The 27,067-nt window shown below is 39.2% G+C and overlaps 1 protein-coding gene across 3 annotated transcripts in view; it reads right to left on the bottom strand.

The window, feature by feature from the left end:
* The window catches only part of PDE2A (phosphodiesterase 2A), a 1,588,440-nt gene that overhangs the window by 60,007 nt on the left and 1,501,366 nt on the right, over window positions 1–27,067 (bottom strand). For all 3 annotated transcript variants that reach the window (XM_069203789.1, XM_069203788.1, XM_069203790.1), the window contains 5 exons: window positions 6,924–6,987; window positions 6,365–6,443; window positions 3,928–4,105; window positions 2,678–2,790; window positions 1,035–1,112 (listed from right to left, as the gene is read on the bottom strand). In XM_069203789.1, coding sequence (XP_069059890.1) covers window positions 1,035–1,112; window positions 2,678–2,790; window positions 3,928–4,105; window positions 6,365–6,443; window positions 6,924–6,987 — 512 coding nt within the window. The remainder of the gene's footprint in view (window positions 1–1,034; window positions 1,113–2,677; window positions 2,791–3,927; window positions 4,106–6,364; window positions 6,444–6,923; window positions 6,988–27,067) is intronic.

Raw genomic sequence — 27,067 nt, 5'->3', positions numbered from 1 at the left:
TCTTTTACGTATCTTGGTGAATTGACCCCAAAACATCTAAAATTGGAATGCAATTGAACTATCCAAGAAATATGCCCCTGCCTTCTTTGCAGTTTTACTAATAGGAAGTTGGATATTTCAGGACAATTTACAAAGTTGTTTAAGAGTGTGTAAAAGAGTACTCCTGTAGTACAACTTCTCACATTGGTAAATGGTTTTGTAAATCTGCCGTATGATATACAGGTCCTAAAACTGTCTGAAATATCCCAGACATTGTCTAGCGTGCTGAAATCTGAGTCTTATATTTGATTCTTTCAATCCAAAAATGAGACCTTACTATAGTCACTTAGGGCCCGTTTCACAAAAGTACTTACATATAGTAAAGTTACAGGTGCAGAGTCTCCGCACTTGGGGCATAATTTCCACATGACGCACTCTCTGCAGTGCGCCGTGCAGAGATTCCGCCCCAAGTGCGGAGATTCCCGCACAAATACGTAGACCCCGCATTTGAATCATTTTTAGCCCATATGATGAGCCACATAGTCTGCTCTGACTTATTGTCATCAGATGAGTCAGTACCTTCTCCAGTTCACTTTTCCATTTATGCTCAGTTACTAAAGTGAGCACTGTCGGGCCTCCTCTCCTTCGCCATCACATGCCAGCTGCAGCTCTGACACCTTTGTATTCTTGTCTCTTACTGCTTCTAGTTGGTGAGCTCAATTTATTCATTAAGCAACAAAGCTGTGGTCCAAGAGTTACTCTTTCATCCACTTAAGTTTACACAATCCCAACTCTTTCTCACTGTGACCAGTAGTCTCCCCCACATCATAGTATAGTCCTGGATGCCAGACCAATCACTGCTTAGAAGATAAACCAGATGCCCTTCCATGCCTCTCAAAGTGTTCCTCATCTTTTTTAAAGAATGATCATTGTCTCCCAAGCACTCAAACCTGGTGTTGGAGTGATGCACTAGCACACCACCTTTCACCCTAGACCTATATATTTTGAATATTTATTCATCACTGGATTGCAGAGTTGACATTTAAAGAACCTACCTTCATATGATACATCATCATCTCATTGGCCAGGTGACTCCTAAACTGAGCCTCGTGGACTTTCTTGTAAAGTAGAGACTGCCGGGGAACAAAAACAAAGCAGGTGAGACTGGAGACAGGATATCTTCATGCACTGGAGACCCAACATTACAAATACTATAGAACTTGTGAAATCTGCTCCCCTCTCAAGCTAAGAATTTATATGATCAGAAGGTTTTATGCTAGAATGAAAATCAAAGTTAACATGTATTCAAAAGTGAGTCAAGGAGCTTTGAGAGACGCTTATTGAACACTCCAGAAACTACGCCCTCATTTGGACGGTGGTAGGCTGTATTCCAGTTCGCTTGAGTAAAGGCGGTATTTACTCCAGTGTCTCGGTGAACTACACACCGCCCTCTTTAGAGTCCTCTGCCAGGCAATGGGGGAACTCTGTACTTTCAAAGAACCTCCGCCACAATTGCTGCTCTGAAAGCACTGAATCTTTGTTGTTCAGGTGCCATTGTTCAGTGCGCCCAGACGACTGTTTTTTGATTTTCAAAACAAACTTCCTAAGGTTGTTTTTCGAAAAACAAAAAATAAATGTGCCTAATATGACACTCTATCTATCTATCTATCTATCTATCTATCTATCTATCTATCTATCTATCTATCTATCTATCTATCTATCTATCTATCTATCTATCTATCTATCTATCTATCTATCTAGTGTGTTATTATCAGTATGTATCCTGGCCCTAGATAGTGTCGTTTGTTTCCTGTTTGGACTGCCAAGATTTTCCTGGTAGTTCCAAACAGAACTACAACAAATGGCCAGTATCTTTCTTTTGGGAAGATGGGAACGCTACCTCCGAATGATGATTAATGTAAATAAAGTTAAAAAAAAACAGCACAAGATTTGGCCATCCACATGGACAGAGCAAGTCTCAAGTGCCTTCTACAAGGCCTCTTTTGCTGACTGGGAGGGTCAAAGGTCATGTCTGGGTGGGCCTGGCCCACCCGACCCACCCCCTAGAACCGGGCCTGGGTCAAAGTGGCATTTGTTGCTCGAATCCTGTGAATTTCAATTACTCCCAATGTCCTATTTTGGGAGGACTGAAATGAACATCAGTATTCTTCTCAATAACCAGGACTCTTTTTTTGGAGCTCAATTACGTAAATAGATAGGGGAATTGACTGATATTATCTAAAGGATGAGATAAATCAGATGTCCAAAAATCTCAACAACTCTCCATTGCACGAGTGGCATGTTGTGAGTTAGAAGAATAATGAATTCAAGGTTAGATATGCAACTACATCTCATCATGCCATATAAAGCAGAGGTAAATTGATCTGAATTATAAGTGAAAACAAAGTGTGTTCTTACTTTTTTAAACCATACATGATATCTGCCTTATTTATTCTTATCTTTATTTGCCTGTGTAAGTTTTTCTACAAGCTATATACTTCCTACTGAAATATATGTTATGTATCTAGTAAATTTATGTGTCTAACATTTGCCAATGATTGTGTTAAGAAATTGTACTGCACAAGAGGAAAATGCAGTAGAACTGGCATGGTCAGCACTCAAAAAAGTCACACGTAGGAAATAAAATAAATAAATAAATAGATGAGGCCGATATGCAGAGGGAAATTTGTGAACGTACGTGCGCAATGCTGATTCCACAATAGATGGAGAAAGCCGTCGCCAGGTCCTCATCGAACTTGGTGAATCCAGGTCCATTGATCTTGTTGACCAACTCAGCCACCCCAATCACCTCTGAAACAGAGAAAAAACTTGTGTAGGCAACTACAGAGACACGGTAAGGTGCAGCTACTCAATGACGAGAAAACAAGGACATTGGTGTGCCTGTAGTAGCAAACTTCATTGACTGTAATTCCTTTGTGGGTGTTCATCAAACCTTCACATTGATATCCGTCTGTGAATATACTCACAGACGTCTTCCTGTCAAGGAAGATAGAATTGTGTTGGAGAGTAATTGTTTTCAACCTCCAAGTGAATTTGATTGTGTAGCCAACTAAGATTGTGGTCTAGAAACCAGCATTTGTCACTAACACTTTTACATTGACTAATCATAAAGTTCTTCACTTTCTCAGGAGTATAAATAAGACTTTGAAACTACTGTTTACCTGTAGTTCCACTCTGCTTTGTACAACCTGAATCATATTGTTTGAAATTTACATAGGCTTTAAAGACCTGACACTATTCCCATTAGCCAATAATTCTGTGGTTAAGTTTTGCAGCACCAATAACCCTTATAGTGAATGCTGTTGTGTACCAATTCCAAAAAGATACAGAATACAAACACAAATGTTAACATTCCTTCATCCTGTCATTCGTAGGAGGACCATTCAACCCTTTGCCTATCCATTAAAGTCCCTCCCAATACTCCATCTATCTGTTCTACTCATGCATTCATTCACCTGTCGTCCATCCACACATTCATCCTTCCATCCACCCAACAGTGCAACCATCTGTCTGTCTGACCGTCCGTTGATCTATCCACCCATTTATCCTCTGCCCAGATATCTGCCCAACCATCTATATATCGTTTAGTATATCCGAACATCCTCCATCCATTTGCCCACCCACCTGCCCAAACTGCCATCCACCCTCCCTTCTATCTATTCATCCATCAATTTTGTCAAGCAACCACCAACCCATCTATTTATGCACCATTCAATAGTTCATCTGTCCATCCACCCATCTGTATGTCCATCTAAATGTCTATATATCAATACAGCCATCTTCCTTTCCACCAATATGACTCTCTAGAATATACTTCCATTCGTGCACCCACACCCATCCTTTCTACCCATTTAAAACATCCCTCCTTCTATCCAGCCTTCCAGTAGTCATAGACTGAGGTAAAATAGTCAAGGTTCTGCCACTCACCATTACTCTCATTTTTTATGGGAAAGCAGAGAATATTTCTCGTCCTGAACCCGGTGCTGTCATCAACTCCCCGATAAAACAGTGGGTGAGAATATGCATCCTTGATGTTAAGGATCTGCCCTGTAGTTGCAACATGGCCAGCAATGCCCTGATCAGCTGGAATCCGAATTTCATAGCTCTGAGACAAACACAGAGAGTACAAACACTTTAGTAAAACCCCAGAACTATAGTCACCTATTTGGAAGACTTTTCATCAGAGATTACAAGCTACCACCTGCCATCATAGTACACAGACCTTTTCAATCTGGTAACAGGTAGATTCCAATTGCAGGGCAACATAGTCATGTCTAATGAGTATTCTGTAGATACAGAGAGTTATCATTATGGAGCCTACTCACAAACTGCATTTTGTAATACGCTTAGTAGTAGTGCAATAGTACTACTAAGGTACTAAAAGTGCTATTTGCAAATCTACGTGCAGTGGTCTATATTTCTGCCTCTCCTGTCTATTACATGCAAGGTCGCCGTCCTGACTGCAGAAATCTCAACACACATAGGAATACATTATAGTAGCAAATATGATAGGGACAGGAAATAGTGGCTGGGAATATTTATGAATAAATGCGAGGAATTTAGGAAAGAGTTAAGGAGGGGTTCAGAGAGAGCTAGGGAGGGTTCTCCGCCAAAAGAGTAAGGCCATTGCTATTCACATTTAGCACTTCTATAGTTACTTCAGCCAAAAAACACCCTAAACAGTTCTAAATGTACTCCAGCTTAGACTTGGAGTAAAGCCAGCACCACACATGCTCAACCACTGGTACAACAAACCCCTCCCATAAAAAATATTAAAGGTCAGGACTTAACATAGAACCCCGTAGGGAATGATGTTAAAAGAAATTAATTTAATGTACTTTTATAAAATATACATATACATTTAGTTTACCGTTAGAAAATAAATATACATTATAAATAGATATTAGTTTATTTGTAAATGTTTTAATTACCTTTTTAATTTAAAATACATGTAAAGTTATGTTTGAGAAAACTACTAGATTAATTAAAATTAATTTTATACATAATTTTTAATGCAGAATAAGTACAAACAATTTACTTTATGCTGATTTTTACAATAAATGTCTAAAAATCATTTTACTCTAATTAAATATACTTAAATGAATTAAATATTTAATTCAAAATTAAGTTATAGTGGTATAGGATTTTTTTAAATGTGTCCTAATTTTAAAATAAGTATATATAATTAGATGGCATTAGTGTATAACATAAATAGTTTATGCTATTAGTTTTTCAACTTTAATAATTCTTTTTAAATTTCCATGTAATTACCATAGGGACATTGCCACCCTAATACGGGAGGTCTCGGCCAAGTGTGTGGAACTTCAAATATGGTTATAAAGTCACTACTAATAGTAACTTTACAGTTGTATATGACATTGTACTGACTCCACCCCCTTGTGTGGGGCATGAGGTCTACAATTTTGGTAAATTTACACTCATAAATGGTGCAAAGCAAATAGTAGTAAAGTTACTCAGAAGTGTGAGGGTAAACTCACATGTGTAGATTTACTCCCATGTAGGTTTACCTGTGTGAATAGCTGCCTCTCATGGCCCTAGGCTAGGTGACCAAAGTTTCACTGCTCAAAGCTTGTTCCAGTTTTATGGTCTTGATGAACCTTCTTAGTATATAAGTTGAACCTTCCGCCAGATCTACACTCTCCCTTTTACAGAAACTGTACTGGCGATGCACAAAGCTTTCTCAAGAAGTATTTGTGTTTTACTTTAGACTCAAATGCGACTTCTACTGTATCCCTTACAGTAAGAAATACCTTCTGAGGGAGAAAAGGTTTTGTGAAACACAAAATGTTTTTTTGTGCATGTTTTACCCCCGATCTTGGGCGAGTCTTCTGTTGCACATTGTTGCTGCCCTGCATTGATTTGCAAAGCGTAATGGACCAAGGGAGGGAAATAATCAATGACCTCCTACACGCAGGGAGAAATCACCCTTCTGCATCAGATTTAATTTATTTAAAAAAATCAGGGACAAAACCTTTTTAAGTCAATGTAGGTGTAAATCATGCAACTGAAAGTCAACGAGAGAACTGCGTATCACGTGACAGAGTATAACAAAAAGTTAAAACATAAAAAGAAATGTCTCTAGACAGAGAGGGAACAGTAGTTAAAAATGACAGGTTTTGAATTACATGTCAAATAAATGTAGTAATAGAGAGAATGTGGAAATAAAAAATGATATATCATAGAAAACTCAACATTGCAGACCTACTCCTAAATACAGTCTCAGGAAGCAATACATTATTTGAATGGAAAACGTCAGATATTTCTAACAACTTGAATTAAAGTAGGCCATCCATATGATGATTATGGCATGCACCAATCATTGAATCCTGGGGCTCCGACTTACATCATCATCCACCACTCCACCATCAAATACTTTGGCCACCAACTCATGACTATATTTTTCCAGCAGGAACACAGAACATCTGCCGTGAAGGGAAACAGAGACATAATCAGTTGAGAAGTTTGACTCCGTATTGCATGTACTCTCTACTACACATACTGCTACCTTGAATACCTACACACACCACTAATACAAGCGTAGGTGATATGCCACTTTCAGCTTCATACAAGCTTTGTTAGAAGAAGGCAGTAGCTGATGTTGCATGAGTTTGTACTTCTGCCAAATAGCAAATTCTCCTCAAGTTCCACTACAAGCATCATTCCAAAAAACTGATATCCTCATAAATAGGCAAGTTCAGATTTTGATTTCTCGAAATTCTAGTAAAGAATAGTTCACCCCCATGTCTGCTTGGATATTGGACAAATCGTCAAAAAATACCACTTTTCTTCGTGAAGGCGGAGTTAATACTTCCGCGAAGTGTAGGGGAGAGCGAGCATGCACTTTACGAGTACTCCAAGTGATGGATAGTTATACCCTTTAGGCTCATAATGCCTGAACTTACATTTCAGCATTGCTGAGATTCCGCGCCTCGGTTATGATCTCTTGCAGGAGCACCGACACGTCATCTGTGGATCAGAAAATGACAAAGGTTTACATTATGTGACTGGTCCCTTGAGCATCTTTCCTCAATAAATCTTTTTTTCAAAAAATCACTCTATTAAAATCGATTGAGTCAAATGAAGCTAATCCATTCAATGAGCGCTCAAACAATTTTATAGATTAGATTTTTTTGTATTCTTAATATTGCTTCTGCACTTTGAAAGAGAGGCATTTGTATCATTAGAGATGGTGAATGAATTTAATTAAATTTATAAAGTACAACGTGGTGCCCTTGGCTGAAAAGAAGGAGTCAGCAGCATAACAAAGATCATACAGGGATGCAGCAAACCTTCAGAGCCTTATGGAATAAAAGATGATTTACAATATACTGAAGCTGGGAAGGCAGTCTGTTTCTTCACATTTTAGCTAATTGATGGGAAAAAGCTGTATCTCCCATACAAACATGGCATACAAAGGGACAATCAATAGCTAAACTGAGGCTAATTTTAAAGTGTAAAATAGGATATCAGTTTTGAAAAGAGACAGAGAAACATGGGTTCAAGTCTATGAAGGTCATTTTGGCAGATGCATAGAAATGTATATACATCCCTGTGCTTTTTTGGTACCAAAGCGAGGGAAGATTATAAAGTGTACAAAGATGTGCTCTGTGCTTGAAAGACAAAGAACCAGGCAGACAGAGATTTGAATGATGTGTGACGGGAAACATCCTGAACAACTAGGTCCTAAACAACTACTTGCCTAAACCACTACTGCTACACAACTAAAAAGTCTCTACAATGAAGTACTGAACAACTACTGTCTAAACAACGATTTTGCTTGAATAGTGATTGCCTGAAAAACGAATTTTAAGGTAAGTTTTTCTTTTTTTAATTGGTTTATTAGTTATTTAGAATTGATATATATATATATATATATATATATATATATATATATATATATATATTAGCATCCAAATTATTTTACAATAGTCGCACACTCAGGAAGTCAAATTAGAATATGTTTTATTTAACACAACGCGTTTCGGCTGACTAGCAGCCTTGGTCACGTGTATAATTTCACCAATACATACCAACTTAAATACCCAATACTCATGGCCACAAAAATAGGACTGAATCTTTCTACATAGATGCCATTTTCTTATTACATTTTTTCTTTTTTACATTTTTTCTTTTTAGCAAAGATCCAAATATAAATAAGTATAAATACCAATATAACTGTAAGTATAAATACAAAGGGTATAGGGTTGAATAAATAGAAAATATCAAATTAATATTTATATATACATTGCCATGACAAAGAATAGAATATAAATACTGGGATATATGGGAATGCACATCTATCAATAAATAGTGTCAATATATAAATATACATATAGATATAAATATAAATATAACTATAAATATTGATACAGGTAATAAATGCATCCAATAAAATGATTCTTTTAAAACAATTAATTATATAGATGAAAATAGTATCACAGTTCTAAATCGCATTCCCTTCCACCCAGAATATTGAAATTCACATATCATGTATATATACTATTTTTAAAACTTCTTCACTCAACCAAAGAACCCAATTGTTAAATAACACCAGTATTATTCTTATTAGAGGAAAATTAAGATTAAAATACATTCTCCCTTAACGATCTTTAGCAAAAAGTTATTTTTCTTTTGAAAAAGTACTCGTCACTATTTTTTTATGGTCAAAATCCATCACCATGTGAAAAAATAATCACTAATCAATCCACAAATTGGGAATCCATCCGGATCCCGCCATTCTAAAAACTATAAATGAAATGAAAACATTATAACCCAAAATAATAATTAGAAATACAGACTCATTAAAAACAAACTTACTAGTCATAATATAGCTGCCATAGAGTCGAAAATTCATGATGCAGAATCACCAATTCCTTATATTAAACAATCTTTCATATTAATTCTCATATAGGTGGGTTTTCAACTCTTCCCCAGTATTCAATCCTTTCGGCATCTTAGTTTCTAAATCCAAGATATATCGAGATTCCTTTTTCCGTAAAATCAACTCTCTATTGCCACCTCTGTAATGTAGTGGCACGTGTTCAATACCAAAATAAGATAACAAAGTGGTATCAGAGTTGTGATGATCTTGAAAATGTCTTGCTACAGGATAATGTGGATCCCTTGTTGTAATAGCACGCATATGTTCTAAAATACGTTTTTTTACTGCGTGTTTCGTACTTCCCACATACCTAAGATGGCAGGGACATTCCAATACATATATAGTAAATGGAGTACTACATGTCACAAACTGTTTAATTTGTCTGTTTGTTCCTGGTTTACTTGTAGAGTACTCTTTCCTAGATGCACTGTTTCGGCACGCCTTACAATGGCCACACGGAAAAAATCCCTGCAGATTGTGTTCTTTTACTTGAGATATAGGAGAAATATCATTTGATCTCAACCTATCATGAAGATTACGCCCTCTTCTATAAGTAATAAGAGGCCACCTCTGAATCTCTTTACTAATGATAGGATCACTGTTCAAAATACTCCAATGCTTAGAAAAGATCTTTTTAATCTGTGTAGCATCCTCATTGTAGGTTAGGACCAATCTGATATCCTCATTTATGTCATTTTCCTTTTTCAAAGTATTGTCAAAAAGTGTCTGAATTCTTTCCACTTTCTTGATTTTATCTGTAGCCTTTTTGATTACCCAATCCGGGTAACCCCTTTGTTTGAACCTTGCAATCATATCTTTCTGTTCTCTTTCAAAGGCCTCATTTGTGTTGCTAATTCTTTTGGCCCTTAATAATTCCCCATAAGGGATACTCCATTTAAGTTTATCAGGATGTCCACTGGTTGCGTGCAGTAAGCTATTACCTGCAGTAGTTTTACGGAAAAGTTCAGTATGGATCATCTTATTCTTAATCTTGATCCTTGTATCCAAAAAATCAATCGACAAACGACTGATATTATATGTCAATCTGATGTTACACTCATTCTCATTAAGTTTCTCAATAAAACATGTGGGCTCATTCTCAGATCCTTTCCAAATTATGAAAAGATCATCGATATATCTGAGCCATAATATGGCCTGATTAGTTTCAGGATATTTTTCTTCATCTTTAAAAATCCCTTCTTCCCATAAGCCCATAAATAAGCAGGCGAAACTGGGAGCAAAGCAAGTTCCCATTGCAGTACCAAGAACTTGTTTGTAGAGCTTACCATTAAATAGAAAAATATTATTCATCAAACAATATTTTATCATCTCAATTAGCATATCAGTATGTGCCAAATATCTCAAAGATCTTGTTTGCAAAAAATGCCTACATGCTTGTATGCCTTTCTCATGATCAATTATCGTGTACAAGGAATTGACGTCTAAAGAAACAAGTAAGAAATCGTCTTCCCAGGTAATACCTTCTAATTTACCTAGGAAATCCTTAGTATCACGAACATAAGATGGTAAGTTCATAACAAATTCTCTAAGAAAAAAGTCCACATATTTCGACACATTTTCCAGTACATTACCACACGAGGAAACATATATGTATATATATATATATATATATATATATAGAGCAAGAAAAGGATTCTCTTTCAATTCAAAAAGAGAAAAACCGCACTCCATCGTTGTGCCATAAATCATTCAGTTTTAATTAACTTTTTAATTAAAACTGAAGATTTATGGCACAACAATGGAGTGCGGTTTTTCTCTTTTTGAATGAAAAGAGAATCCTTTTCTTGCAATATGGTACGTCCTGCCTAAAACCTGCACCACCGGAGAAACAAGTGCGCCGCAAACACGCTTTTCAGGACAACCTTTCATTATATATATATATATATATATATATATGTATATATATATATATACATATATATATATATATATATATATATATAAGTTATATAAGTTGTTTAGAATTGATATATATATACATATATATATATCAATTCTAAACAACTAAAAACCTTTAGAATTTCTATATATTACCATAAACCATAAAAAAAAGAAAAACATACCTTAAAATTAGTTGTTCAGGCAATCGTTAGTCAGGCAAAATCGTTGTTTAGACAGTAGTTGTTCAGTACTTCGTTGTACAGTCTTTTTAGTTGTTCAGCAGTAGTGGTTTAGGCAAGTAGTTGTTTAGGACCTAGTTGTTCCATCACATATTCGCCCCTGTATGATTGTTCTAAAGCCTGACAAAACTAAGGGAGGACTTCTTACAAAGTCCTTAGGTACAAAATATAGGAGGATGGTGGTTTGGCCAATCGTGGCTTGAATGAAAGTTAATGTCACAAATTATCCCAAGATTTTGACCTACTTTACTCATGCGGGTGGGCCCAATGGATGGTGCCACCATGAAAACAACCAAAGAGAGGTGGATCATCCAAAAATACAGATGTCAGTCTTATGAGCAGTGAGATTTAAATAGTGGCGGACATGTGAGTAGCTATATGAACTAGCCAGCTATGAAAGGCAAGGGGTACACCAGTGGTTCCCAACCTGGGGTCCACGAAGCCTCCTCAGGGTGTCCGTAACTACTTAGAAAATGTAAGGATTTTAACAGATTAGGTCCCCAGCTTTCAGTAATGATTCAGAGGTGGGTCCCCAGATCCCAATAAGTATTCAGAGGGGGTGCCCGGGTTCCAGTACTGATAAAGTGGGGGTCCATGGAAGTCAAAAGGTTGGGGCCCACTGTAGTACACAAGTGACGACTGAGATATTGGAATGAGCACTGTGTCTTCTACATAGAGTAAAAAAAATGAAAATTTATCTTACAAGGTGCACTAGGGAATTCAAATACAAATTAAAATAGTCGAGTTTGTGGAAGATCCCTGCAGACATCAGCAAAGAACTGCCCCAAGTGAGGAGTAGTGTTTCAAAGGAGAAATTACCAGACGTCTGTTAGCAAGAAATTAGGTTATTCTTAGAAGAGGGACCCCCCTAGCTTCTAACAGGCAGCCTGAGAAGCCATATCAAATGAGGGTGGGAAACCATGTTGAATGACACAGAGAGATTGAGGAGGATTGATCCTTCAAAATCAAGGACATGGCAAACATTGTTTAAAGTGATGAATACAACAGAGTCAGTGTCAAGGTCCTGTACTGAGTGAAGAGCGTTACCCCAGGTATACAGAAAGCTGGGCGTAAACAGTGGATTCTGCAGTTTTGGACATCTATACTGGTAATTGGAGTGAAAAAAGGGTCTGCATTAGGTTTTTCCAGAAGAAGCATTATTTTGCCTATAGACAAGAAGGAGGGTCGACGGAAGGAGGCAAACAAAATATGCATGTCTACAGCTAAAGGTGCAATCATTTTGCTAACCAGTGTTAACAGTTTTTGTGGAGCTGGAGTTCAAAACTGAACCTGATAAAAGAGATGTCATTTTGGGATACGTCTACTGTCAATGGTGCAAAAACAGAGACAGCCCAGACAGCAAGTCTTCTCCTGCTGAGACTAGAGAATCTGGACCAATATCCAAGTACACTCCCTCACCCAATGCAGATCCTCACCCTTTTACTCCCCTCCAACTCTGCACCCTGATACTTATCTGACTCTCCCTTCCCCTACAGTGCAACGCTCTGTAGCTAGGTTTCTCGATTGTGTAGTATCATATCGTAAAGGCACAGGTGAACGGTTATCATATTAAAAATGCTTATTTGTGTTTTATGAGGCAGGCCCACTGCACAGACCTCTGTGGTGAACTTGTCAGTATTCATTAAAATGGCAAGTCACTGTTGGGTTCATATTAGCGACATGTTGGTACCAATAAGAGAGGACAAATCAACACCTATGAAAGAAGCAACAACTGTCCTCCATGCTCTTCACCCAACCAATACAAAACAGCAGAAGAAAGGTTGGTCCATCACTTCTATTTAAAACTATGGACATATCCTTCCTGGGTGCATCACTGTAAGGCATCAATGGACATGGTAAGTCAGTCCCAATAGACACCTTGAGATGACACAACTTTCACTGTAACTGAGTAGGACAAATGAGACATTGAACCGTGAGCTGTTGAATACACCGTGGTGCCACCTGTGATCCCCAAGGCAAAGTTGATGAAGCGTAACACGTCATCATTCAAGTGTAAAATTGGGGACAGCGACTTACGTGATCAGCAGAACAGCTGCTTCCTTTTGCTATTCTTTTCCGATGGGAGAATTCTTTTTACAATATCACTGCATGTATCTTTGGCAGCTTGCATAGTCCCCTATCTGATCCCTGTATATTGCTTAATAAAGAATCATTAACAGGCATTACCTGATTTACAGTCCAGCAACTATGCTTGATTAGAGCAGATAATTGGTTCTTATTTCAGCTGCTACCGAGGGCCAGAAGGCTATGCCGACCTTGAAAAGTCTGCAAAGAGCTGATATTATAGCTAAACAAAGCTGCAGCTTGATTCCTTTCTGCCCTTGCAAACTTCACAGCAGAACCCAAAGTAATGACAGGCCTCTTTGTGCTCCCTGACCAAATCTGCCATATTATGCTAGGTGAGATAAGTGAGGGGCTTTCATCTCTTTCAAAGATGTGGGTATTTCATCCTGAACTCCCCAGGCACAATTATTGAGGTCTCTACTTCAAAAAATATTCCTCATCTCAAAGAGCTTCATAACCAATTACACTGTGATGCCCAAAACACATTCTGAATATAATAAGAATACCCTTCTTCTGAATAAGGTTGTTATGTACACCATCTCTGGCACCGCAGCATTGTCAGTGGGTTTCAAATTAGATGTATTAACATTTCATGATCTCTCCTCCACTGTAAAAGGAGGGTGTACGAACATTTTTCCTCTACAAATTTGTATATTTTTCTAAAAACTCTGTAGACTTCAAAAAGTTTGCAAAGCTTACAGAAAATCAAACTGTGTGGGAACACTTCCACTAAAATCAGATATTGCAGAGACAAAACAGAAAAAACCCTTGGGGAATTCTTTAAAAAATGTATACAGAAAGTTCTTTCACAAAGTTTTTTTTTCTGTAGAAGACTTTCTCAAGCGACGTTTAGCTGTGTGTTCATAACAGTAACGACAAAGTTTAAAACTTTTGCCATCCATTGAGCAGTGTTCAAAGGGGTATGACAATCGTGTTGGCCTAGTGCAGTGGTTCCCAACTTGGGGTCCTGGGGGCCCGCAAAGCCTCCTCAGGGGTCCCAGTCTGCATAGAAAATTAAATAATATTAAAAGATTAGTCCCTCAGCTTTCAGTAATGACTCAGTGGGGGGGGTCCATGGATTCCAAAAATGATTCAGTGGTGGTCCCCGGGTTCCAGTAATGATAAAGTGGGGGTCCACAGAAGTAAAAACGTTGGGAACCACTGGTCTAGTGTTTACATGTAGCTTGAATAACGGCTTCTGATGAGATCGTTTGAAATACAAATATCTCTGTTCAATGAGGGCTGTTTCTGTGTTTCATCATTTGGAATAAGGTTTACCTGCTTTCCGTTTAGGTCTTGACAACAGTAAGTTATTTTATTTTTAATGTAACTTTTTTATTGCATAAAAGAATTAATAATTTTATTGCTTCATAAAGAGAAGTGCTATTTCCAGACAAATATAGAAATTATAAGAACAAAATGCATAAAGTAAAAATATCTTCACCTATGCTCAAAATCATAAATAGCCTAATATTTAAAAAAAAATGCATTTAAGAATTTTTAGCAGATCACTAGCTAGCTGCATGTCTGTGCTGTTATAACTGAAACTGATGATGTCATCGCCTTCTCTGGTTCGCAGGTAGAGAAATTATGGTTTTAATAAAACATTCTGTTCATCCTAAAGCCTTGGCAAAAAACGTAGTATGCAAGTTGGGGCCAGATGTATGACAACTTCTCTTTGCGAGTCTCTAATTGCGATTCATTGCAAATTGCAATTAGAGACTCGCAAAATGAAATGTACAAATGTGTCTCAGACACATTTAGCGATCCCCAATGGAGTTGCAAATTGCCTACCTAATTAATATTGATGAGGTAGGTCGCAATTTACAACCCCATTGAGAATTGAGGATGGCCTGCTGGGCTCTGCAGACCAAAAAAATATTTTCGCATATATTCACAAAGGGAAAGGGGTCCCTTGGGGATCCCTCCACGTTTGCGAATGGGTTAGCACTAATTTGACATTGGTGTTAACTGCAATTTTTTGGCTACCACATTCACGGTCACAAAACAATCATACATACCACTGCGACTTGCAATTAGGAAGGAACGCCCCTTCCTAATTGCGACTCACAATCAGTGCTTAATGTGTGCTTATTGTTTCCGGTGCTGAGCACCGGCACTTACTTTTGAGGGCCAGCACTTATTCTTATGTGTCAAGCATTTACTGCTTGCAAAACGCACATATGGGAAAGACGGAGGAAGAGAAAAATGAAAAAGTGTCACAAAGGTAGAAAGTAGAAAGCTGCCAGAGTGAGCTGAAGGAGCAAGGAGTGGCTTTAAATGGATTGAAGAGTCCCGAGATGGCTTCAGGATTACGCTGCCTCAGTATTCCATGTTTGCACATTTAATTGCAGCAGACGCGAATTTAAGAGGAGGGCTTTGGGCATGTTTTTATTTACAAATTAAGCACTGCTTACAATCCCTATTTTATGAGTCAGTAACTGCGTACTGACTTGCAGAATAAGGATGGCACATTATACCTGGTCTTTTTGCAGTCACAAACAGCGATTTTCTCCTTTTGCAACCACAAAAAGGCATCGCACATGCAGCCCTTAGTGCTTTCAACTTTGTATCCACAGAACCTATAGCCCATAATTAACCTGGAGTTATCCCATTATTGTTGTATTTCACCTAGATCAAACCGCCCAAATCGTAACCTACCAAATTCTATTTGAAGTTTTAGTGAAATTGCCTCCATCAAATTTGGTAGGAAAGTGACAGAAACACGTGAATTTAAAATAGATCCTCGTGTTCTAATAGTGAATAAACTTTAGAATCAGTTTGAAACGATTTTTCAGTTAATAGGTTTTCGGAGATGGTTTTAAGTTGGTGATCACGAGTCCTCCTAGAAATCCTTATTTTCTAATAACCCCAGTGCATTCAGGAAAGCACTAGAATGACTACTTGAAGTATTGGTTCTAATCTCCTGTATCTCTTCCCAAAGTATGGGTGTTAAAGAGCCCAGGTTGGCGCTTTTACACTGATACCAAAACCAGCTTACAAGATGCCTGCAAGACTGTCTGCTGCACATGACTACATTGTGGGCCTGTGAGGAACACGAATGGCGACTAAAGAGCTGTCTGAACAGATTGCATTGGGCTGGGCCCAACCCTTTCATTACATTAGCAAGAAGGGCCTTGCACCCATTCATTAATACATTAATACGTTTTGCTTTTATAACATCCTAAAGTGTTTTTATAACATCCTAAAGTGGTTTTATAGATGGCCCAGTTAATCTCGGGACAAGGTTGCAAAGATTTTTACCCATTCTGTGTCTATGGGAAAAAGTGTTGGTACATATGGCCCAAGATGTGTCAGAGCAACTACCAAAGAGTTTGCCATTGGATTGAATTAAACTAAGGGAAGCAGGCAGGTTTCTCTTTTGTGGACCTACACACCATATGCTTAAAAGATGGAGCCTTTCCAATCTCTTCCCCATTGTTCAACCAATTCCTCATATTCTTTCCAGTGGTGTAACAAAGGCCCCTGCAGCCCTTCCAGTGTGGGGGTCCCCAAGCTCCAGGGGGCCCCGGCAGCACACTACACTGTGCAGTGGCGGCACACCCCTGACTGCGTCCAGAGGGGAGGGGGGCCCCTCAGGCACTTTGCAGGGGACCCCCCTCAAGTTTCGTTACGCCACTGATACTTTCCTGCCAGAAATGAACACGTTTGACTTGGCATGAGTCTCAGGCGATTATGACAGTATGTTTCCAGGTCTCTCAATGTGTATGGGAGGCCTATACTCGTTTTTAAGAAAGTATATCATTACTTGCGATAGCATGTTGCCCTCCTCCAAGAATAACAACAATAACTTGTCAGGGTGAACCTAAACTCACTAAGTTAGACTGCGATTAACCTGCACTGAACCTCCTTTAGCAATGGCACTGAGCAGACAGAATTAACTTAAGGCATTGAGTAAAGTATTTATGCAGTACCAAAACAGGTAATAAAGTCAAAACATATAACAGTAGAAATCCCTAACCAAATTAGAAAGATAGAGCAAAGTTTTATGAACAAAATGAGACAAAAGCAACAAAAGTCCAGTAGGGGAAACAGGAGATATGATTTTTTTATGTTTTAAAGTAAAAAATAGTGCCAAACAGGACAGAGTGCAAGTGGTAGTCTATTGGAAGAGGTGGACTGGACTAGATACACTAAGCGGGTTTGTCATGTCAAAGATTTTCGTTTTACCTTCCAACTTGGTTTTCTTTATGCAGCTCAAAAGCCTCCAAGGGGCAGGCCTGAAGCTCTACCCAAGGAAGCTGCATCAAAATCGACCACCTTTGTCATGAGGTCACCAGAACAGTTCAGAAGGTCTTGGAAGTCCAAATACTTTTTTAAGCCCCTACTCTCGGGGTTCTGGAGCAGTTCCTCTGAGTAACTTCTACATGTTACAGTACCCTAGCAGATTTGCTGCAACTCCACCCATCCAAGACCTAGACCTAGTTTAACCTAATCAATATTTCGATGGACTTCCAAGCTCAGGTGATAGAACAGGACAATTTGCTACCTTTGTAGTGGCACATATCTGTTCTATGCCACTCTGAACCTACCAATATCCCTAAGTCTCCTTCTGCCCTAGCCACTAACCCTGTCAGCGTAAATCCTTCTCCACACCAGCAGACCCCCACCACAGAGATGACTAATTCTAGCCAGCTTATAGATGCACTGCAGTATGCAAACAGTACCACTATGGCCAAATAGGGTATGTGGCCCATTCTGCTTGCTTCCAAGGTCAGACGTTTGTCCCCAGCTTAGGACCAGCTGTGCCGAAAAGGCCAACAAACAACAGAGGCCACTGCCCCTATTCAGTATTAGAAGCAAGGCCTCTGGCAATCCTCTGACAGGTGGCTGTTACTGTCCTGGAGCTGCTGAGCTGGCAAGCAGTCATCCACTTGCTCCTGACATCCCTTGGGACTCTTTGGTTTTTCGGAGTGGTGGGGTGAGGGCTAAAAACATAGACTGCAGACACCCTCCTCCCACTCTCACTTCTGCTATCTCAGGGTTTAGAATTCTCTGCTGGTTTGTCAACAATGGGCTATCTTATGCGTATTACACTATGTTTCCAAAATTATGCCATTGTGCATTATGTAATTGCACCCCACACGCTGCAAAATCAATATGCAGGAGCACAGGAACAGCCCAAGCAACCAGAATGTGACTGGATTATGTTTTCAACAATTGTGTTTTCCCCACTATTTATTAGTGCACAATGCATTCTTACCTTAAAATGTAATGAGAGAACACATTTCACACTAAAATATAGTGCTAAATGATAGATTTGCATCCTTCATAATTCTGTGCAATATCCTAAACTTTCCTGTGATCATGTAAATGTAAATTAAACAAATTTTACACAACCCTAGTGTGGTGTGTGTGTGTGTTTATGCATACCTATGTGTGCTTGAGAGTGATCATACCATCATTCCCTTCAGACACAGATCTTGAAGCTCAGTTCTTGTCATATAATAATTGCTGATTACATAACATTTTTCTCTGGTAATTGAACAGGAACTACTTTATATTTAGCACCTTTATTCGCCAGCTTTAATACTTTACCAGAGTCGTGTATTGAGGGAGGTGATCAATCCAGTGCTACCAACGTACAGATTTAGGGCCTGATTTATATCTTGGCAGATGAGTTACTCTATCACAAAGGTGACAGATATCCTGTCCGCCGAAATATGAATCCCATTGGGTTATTGATTTGGGAGTGATTGACTGCTACCAAAATAATTACCACAATCTGGTTAGGTCAATACTTGCTTCTGAGTGAATCTCAGTTCAACAATTGAAAAACATAGCACAATAAATTTCCCAAACTAATTTATAAACATGAAAAAACATTTAATGAGCAAAATGACACCAAGATCATTAGATCTGTATAACGAGTATGAAGGAAACTGGAGACCTGAGTTTTTGAAAGTTTTAAAGTACAAAGTGCTGGGAAAAAATAGGCACCATTTAAAAATAACAATTTGGGAGCGATGAGGACCTAGGTGCGATCTGAAACTGGCTGCAAAGAAGCAGGTCAGATAGGCCAAGCAGGTCACCTGGTCAAAGTTTTTATTTTGCGTCTAGTCAATCAAAGCAGTGGCTAGCAAGGGTCCACCAAAGTCAGATACTTCAAAGTTGAGCTCCCTCAGAAGCCACTGGTTTTGTCATCAAAAAGTCTGAGTGGGTCAGTGCTTGATTTTGTTCCTGGCACTGGTGCTTCATTTGTTGGATAAATTTAGTACTTCATACTGGTCTAAGGTTTTCCCTTGAGACTTAGGGCCTGATTAGATCTTGGCATACGGGTTACTCTGTCACAAACATGACGGTCATTCTGTCCGCTGTATTACAATTTCCATAAGATATAATGGAATCTTAATACGGCGGACGGGATATCCGCCACTTTTGAGACAGAGTAACTCCGTCCGCCACGATCTAAATCAGATTCTTAGTCACCTTCTTGCAAGTCAAAATCCTGTAGCAGGACAAGGCTGGAAGCTGTAGCCAGACTGGTATCCACAAGGCGGAATACCTTTACCTCAGGTTCCGCTGTCCCTGTTTTCAGCATGAAAAAAAGCTCTGAGCGGGATAAACCTGCCTTCCTTGGCAAGACTCAGCATATTGTTCCAGTACTCTGGACATGCAAAAAATGTCTAATCCTCACTTTTCTCCACCTTCTAGGAAAGTTTCTTCTGATCAGTTCTGCAACTTCTGTCTATTCAGGGCAGTGTTATAGTTACCAGATCTCTTTCCATCCTGGTCTTCTTTATGATCCTGCCAGGAGTCCTGTTTTTGTGCCTCTGAAGGTGTTAAAACAGAAGGCCAACCACTTGGCCTCTAAGAGCAGTTCCAGGGTGGGGTGCCAGCAGGACATAGAAACCCTTGACTCCTTGACTGAGTCCTCTACTTGCAGCAGGAGCCTTCCTCCACCAGGGAAGTCTTTCCAGGCTGAGGAATCTTCTAAGGAGATGGTGGCTAATGTGCCAGGTTTATCCTAAACACCAGCCAGGGATTGGAGAAATCCTGTTACTCTATATTAAATATTTTCTAACAGTGCTTCTTATCTTTTTTAGCAACATTTCCGTTTGCCTTAATGTAACCAAGTTACCCCTGTTGCAATGTGACAGAACCCATCTGTTACCAGACAGGCATGGCTTCAGCTCCTTGGGCCCTCCCTAATTTAGGTAAGCTCTTTTACCTACTGCCAGGAACCACACCACTCTGCCAGATTGGCCACACCCACCCCTCAACTATTACTTGAACCTGGCTGTCTAGGAAGGACCAGGGAATGAATAGGAAAACTCTCCCTGGCATCATCAACTCAAAGGAGGTAGTGGCAAGGCTGTCTTTGTTCGGGAGGAGTGGCTATCCACTCATATATAGCTGCTAAGTGGTCAGCAGTTAACACCTCCCTCCCCTTCATTGGCTTAGGAGAAGGCCATTGTCTTCTGAGCCAGCACTGTTCACTCTCCCAGTAAATAATGTACATTTAAGCAGTGGATGTGGGATGAGTCGTAAAACAGATTTTAAGCCAGTTCTGGCTCAGGCAGCCTAAACTAAATTTTTGTAAAGTTAATCTTCCACTACAATATCAAAAAACTGATATCACCCTTAAATCACATTTTCAAAATAAGGCAAAACATTACACTGAAGGACTTTGCTTACATTTTCTGAGAGGGAGATAATTGATAATATATCTTAATTACATGTTAGCCTGTCATATGGAAAATGCAACTGGATCTACCCAGTGAAATGACTTTTAGGCCTTCAGTCACAGTGAGGGCACCCTTTTTGTTCTGACCTAAAGACTGCTTCAGCTATCTTGCCCGCTTCATGTTTTAAAAAAAAATCATAATAAAAATACATGCATATAGGGTGATTTCACTCCATCCTCTTCATCCATTGGGATGCTCACATTATGCTCAAAGAATGCTCCCTTGCATTGCAGTATACAGCATAGGACACTGAGTTACTCACTTCAGCCAATGGATATCTTCACTTTGAACAACTGCATTTTAATTGTGCTCATAATAGACCCACATAAAAAAAAACACCCAACTACATTTAAGGTGTTACTCTCCAGTGAAGGAGAAATAGCCTGAAACACTTGTCTTTGGATACTAAGCACTGGCTGTACCAGCAATGGTGCATCCTAAAGAGTGCCATCATGCACTCCACTTCCCACAATGCATCTGGGTGAATTTTGTGCTGGTATGCCAGGCAGTGTGCTCCTTCTCCACATTTTGTGAGTGGCATAGTTGACAATGTTACGGACGTAGTCTTAGCACTACTGAAAAAAGGACATATTTATAGTCATAACTCATGTTGAGGGTCCATGGCACCTTCTTTATGACCACACATGAGTTGTCTGTATGCCCTTATCTTCAGTACTCTAAAAGTTACATCATTAGGAGGTCAGGTTGCCACACCAGTCTGTGGCATTCAGATATGAGATGCTTGAGTGGACTGAAAACAGCCTCCTCCTTGGTGTGACGAACACCGAATGTCTGAAATAGTCCCTCTTGATGGCTGGCATTTCGCGGGTGTGCATCACCAGCGATAGCCAATAATTCACTCTGTGCTCGCTCAACCTTTCATTACAATGTCGCCTGCTCATCCGCCCGTGAAGTCTTTGAATGTCAGCCATTCAGATGCTCTTACGGCAGTACTCCGTAGAAAGCTGCTACAATATGTAATTACTTCCAGGGAATTAAAGGGGCTGTTTTTTGTCAATGTGTCTTTTAGAGTGTCTAGACTGTGCACTTACATGAGCCCCTGAATAGACTTGAATGCCCACTCCAGGCTCCCTGAGATCCATATTTTAACCATCTATAGAAGGTGTGGAGGTAGGGCACAGAATAGGAATACAGCCTTGCTTCTAAAGAATCCAATTACCAAGATCATTTTCATGAACCAGGGGTGGTCAGAGTGTTCCATCTCAAGTGTTTGTCGAACAGAGCACAATGTGTGTGTCCTGCAATGTTGAACCAGCTCGCAGTTTACAGAGAAGCACCAGTGACACCAACCAGTTTTTTGGTGTTTGTTCGGATTCAATCAGAAATATAATAATCATGAAACTATTTATGCCTTGTGGTGGAATAATGGGTGTTTGGACAAAAGATTGGTAACACAAATATCGCGGGAAAGAATATTGTGTCAAAATATTGGACAAGAATATCATGAAGGCCATTTTCTATAAGTAAGTGAAGTTTTACTATATATAACTCCACATATATGTATCTTGCTGATATATTTTTTTAAGGTACTTAGATCCGGAGTTAAGAGGAGCAAATGTATACCTGTTTGTACTTACCTTTCAATATTCTTGTCCTCCATATTTTTACCACAATATCCTGTCCACACGATATTTGTGTTTCTGATATTCTGTCACTGACTCTGAATAATGTTTTCCTAGAGCAGGGGTCTCCAACCTTTAGAGTAGCAAAAGGTACTTTTGAACCTGGAAAACTATCTTGAGCCATACTGGGCTACCACATTACTAATGGATTAGATAACAGCACAACAAGGGCAAGCCACTTCTACACCTCCCCTAACGCACTGAATCCTTCTATAGTCAGCACTCATTGATGATGGCAGAAAAGCTGAATTGGGCAAGGTTTAAGGGCCAGGTATGCCTTTTAACTTTTTATTTTGAAAATTGGGAGATTTGAGTGTCTCATATAGGTTTGTGGTCTCTTGATCCTGCAATACATAGGATAACTCTACTCTAATTATGAAAGTTAGGCCAGAAAGAATTTGATTATCTCTCCAATTGCATTGAAATTGATTGATTGGTGTCCAGAAACTGGCCCCTGCCTTAGTCATCAAGGTTAAGAATTGGTATATGAAGGTTTCAAAGCACTCTACAACTAAACATATCACTGCAACCACACCAATACTGGTTAAGTGTACCTCTGAGGCAAAGATGAAACACAAATTATTCAATCATTAATTAAACCAATGATTGCTTTACAAAGGTAAGCCCCTTTAAAGAATGAAAGAAAGAAAGGAAAGGAAGAAAGAAAAAAGAAGAAAAAATAAAGTAACAAAGAAAAAGAGAAAAGGGAAAGAAAGGGAAAATAGAAGAAAAGAAAAAAGGATATGACGAAGTTGGAAAGAAAGACAAAAAGGAACCAAGGTGAGAAGAGAGAAGTAAAATGATGGAGGAAGGAACAGAAGAGCAGGAAAGTGGAGAAGGGAAGGACAGGAAGAAAAGACTGAAGAAGGTATCAAGAAGGGAGAGTGAAATAAGTGAGAATAGAAGGAGAAAGCAAAGAAAGAAGGAATGTGAGAAAAAATGAATAAAGAATCAAAAGGAAGAAAAATGAAGTAAACAATCAAGCGACAAAAAATGATGAGAGAAGAAAAGGCAAGAAGGAACGGTGCAGACAAGGAGGGACGACCAAAGAAAAGAATAAGAGAAAGAAAGGAAAGAAAGAACAAAAGTAAGCTGGAGACAAATGAGGAAGGTAGACGGCAAGAAAGACAGAAACAAAAATGAAAAAAGCATAGGATCAAGTGAGAGAAAGAAACAGAATGTGGGTATGAAAAACAGAAAGCAAAAGAAAGAGGAAGTGGAAGAAAGACAAGAGTAAAAAGAAAGAAAATGAAGCAGGGAGAAAAAACTGAAAATTAAGGAGTAAGAAAACGAAAGAGAAAAAAAACAATGAAGGAAAGAAAAAGGGAAAGTGTGATAAGAAGGGAGAGGAAAAAGAACAAAAGAAAAAGAAATATTGAAAATGAAAAAGAAACAGAAGGTGAAAAAACGAAGAGAGAAAGAGCAAAATAAAAAAGAGGCAAGAAAAATGAAAGAAAGGTTTGAATGTATTGCATTCCTTCCTCAAATATACTACTGCCATTGACTATAAGGAAATAAACTTCTCATGGATACAATATTTTTTTCAAACTAAGGTTTCCATATAATGTGCTTTGATGGGGTGGGGGTGTTTCTTTATTGTCTTCACCATCAAACAGCAGTCCTGCACGGTCTCCTTTGGGCACCTCATGGCAGCAAATTCCATACTAGCCTCACAGACATGGAGCTACTTCTAGACAGTCTGTGAGCTACTGGTAGCTCGTGATCGACCTGTTGGAGACTCTTGTCATAAATAGGGCAAAGAATTTGTGAGAGAACTATGGGCCATATGTACGAACTCATTTTCCCATAGACACAGAATGGATAAAACCCTTTTATACATCTGGCCCTATGTGATGTGGCTGCAACTAAATATGCATGGGCCACCATTAAAAGGCTTTCAAGCAATGCTTCCCTGTTACCAATGTTAGCAGGAGGCTACTTCTAGGGAAGTAAAACAGGGGGATACCCACTGCTCCCCCTGGCACTCACAAGCTACCCCTGGTCTCAGAGGCCCTTAGGGGCGTAGAAGGAATTGAAAGTAATCAACACTCTAAGAGCCAGATTTTCTTTCTGCATTTCCACTTCTTTTCCTTACTTAACCACTCAGCCCCAGCATGAGGCTTCAGAAGGCCAAGGATGGGACAAGGGGTCAACCCATTCACATGATGAGGTCCCTTACAGGAGGTCGCTTTCACTACACCTGGTACTTTAGTGCATCATGGGCTACAGCTTGCTGTGGAGGTATCTCAAGCCTCCACAAAAAACTGCTCAGTAGCTATGCCTGTCATGTACTTTCTTTGTAGAAAGCTGAACTGCATGACACCTTTCTAATGTTCTATTGGTTGCAAAGTCCATAGTCTCTTTCCTTGCTTATTCTGACTTTGTGTTTGTCTCTTGGCTCCTTATTCCCTAGCCTTTCCATGTTTTTGATTGATTATCAGCTACTAGTAACATCTAACAAAAGACAAAGCGTGCATGACATGGAGTGACATCTATTACATCCCGTCATCTAGCACCACTTACTGCCTACTTCTATTGGTAGGTGATGCAGTAGGTAATGCTTGTGCTTGACTGCAGGAAGTAGCAAATTACTTTCTGACCTTGTTTATACAAATGATTTATGTTCAGATGTGGCTGTGAGGATATTTGTGACTGGTGATGTAACACAAAATGATGGAGCACCCCCTGCAGAATGTTAAAGAGGCCACAGAGTCTCCAATACCTCACAAGTATTCCTAGGCTTTGAACTGAATGGGGGCACTCTAACTGGTTGGAGGGCACCCTGCTCTGCAGGAGCTGCAGGGGCATGTGTTATGCACCTGCTTCTGCTTCTCTATGCATGAAAATTCATGTTTGGTTTTATTTGTGATTTGTTAATAATTTGGCAGCAGTAGATGTTAATAGCGTAATGTATGATAAAATATCAATACACACATACAAACAAAAGGAGTAAGTATAATAACTGCTATTGTCAACTTTGGGCCTTTAAATACAACCCACAATATAACTAGTTAGGATATGTTCTCAGATTTATAAATGGAGACTGAAAACCAGAATTCCCAGGCTGCAAAGCATGCGTAGCATTCAATTCCTTGTTTTATACTCAGATGGGCCAATAGTATCCCATGTGCAAATTAAATAGTTTTCTGTGTTTAAGAAAATGACAACGTTACTGACTGGATATCTTCCTTACTTGGAGTCATGGGCTTCCCTGTCATAGTCCTGACCTGCGTTCATTTCCCCCCATTATTGACCTCACTCCTATCCAAGCAAACAAAGATAAACTACTATCATGGGCATCCTCAACTTCCTGATCATTGACATAAAGGAGGGATGCTCATGACACTCCTCCTGCAGATACCAAAGCCAGGTATGTCCTGCTGGGTGATTCTCCCTAACCTCCCTTGAGTAGGTGGGTGAGAAATTGGGGACTGTGACAAGGAAGATTTGGACTTGGAGTAATGGTTCCAAAGATTACCGGTATGTAGCTAGGTTCTTACTTCTTGTCCATCTTTTTCGCCCCAGTCCTTACCTGCATGAGTACCCCCCCAAGCAGAAACCACAAGAATGCAGCATTATAACAAAAGCAATATATGATTAAACCAAATAATACAACAACCAGTGATGTTTTAAATTGCCAGAAATAGAAATTCAGACGTTCTTATCAGATTCAAATACATTCTCTCGAAACGCTGAAGAAAGACCTGCACCCACTGGTTGTTGCACAGACGCTCTTCATGAATGCCCTTTTCACAAATGCCCATGATGTAAACATAATACGGGTTGATGTGCCCTGAACAACTGTTGGTCAATCCTTACCCTGCTTCTCATAAACTAGCATGATAATCTGTTTTAGCCATCTGCCCATCTTCACAACATGTACACAGGAGTTTCATTTCTTATACTGAGATGACAAAAGTCATAAATAATGAGTCCATCTCCCTCCCTGTGCTATTTACCTAAATGGATAGCATACAATGAACATCTAGTGAAGGCAATGTATCTTCAAGAGAACTCAGAGAAGGATGAACAATTAGCAAAACCAAATCCAGAGAAATATGAAAAGTGGATGAAATTTTGAGCATAAATTATTAATCTGGTTTTAGAGCACCTTTATCTGAAAAGAACAATAAAAAAAAGTATCAGTGCACTACAAGTCACCAATTCCCCTAATTCTGCCACCTCTGAAACGTGAATTTACTGGAGCCAAAAACGTACTGTCTTCAGCAGACTTTGTGACACGTCCTTCCAGCTGTACCCAAAGAAACTGGATCCAGGTAAAAAAGATGTCTTAAAGAGGTGCCTTCTGGCTGCGACGGCAGTCCCTGAACTTGCCACTATTCCTACCATTAGATCAAGCAAACTAATGTTGTAGTAAGGTCTGCTGCCTGCTGTATCTGCTCTGCCTATAATTGGAAGTTCTTGATCGTTGGCTGAACAGTGTCATTCAAAAAGGGACTCACCAAGATAGCAAGGTTTGCGGTGGAAAACAATTCCTTCATTGTAGACTGCAACTTCTTGCCCAGAGCATCTGGAAGTACTGCTTCCTCAGTGATTATTACACCATGCGATGAAGGTCCCCCTACC

Source organism: Pleurodeles waltl, chromosome 8 (genome assembly GCF_031143425.1).
Source record: "Pleurodeles waltl isolate 20211129_DDA chromosome 8, aPleWal1.hap1.20221129, whole genome shotgun sequence".
In the NCBI taxonomy this organism is placed as follows: Eukaryota; Metazoa; Chordata; class Amphibia; order Caudata; family Salamandridae; genus Pleurodeles; species Pleurodeles waltl.
Note: the sequence above shows the minus strand (reverse complement) of the source record. Positions and strands in the feature narration are given on the sequence as shown.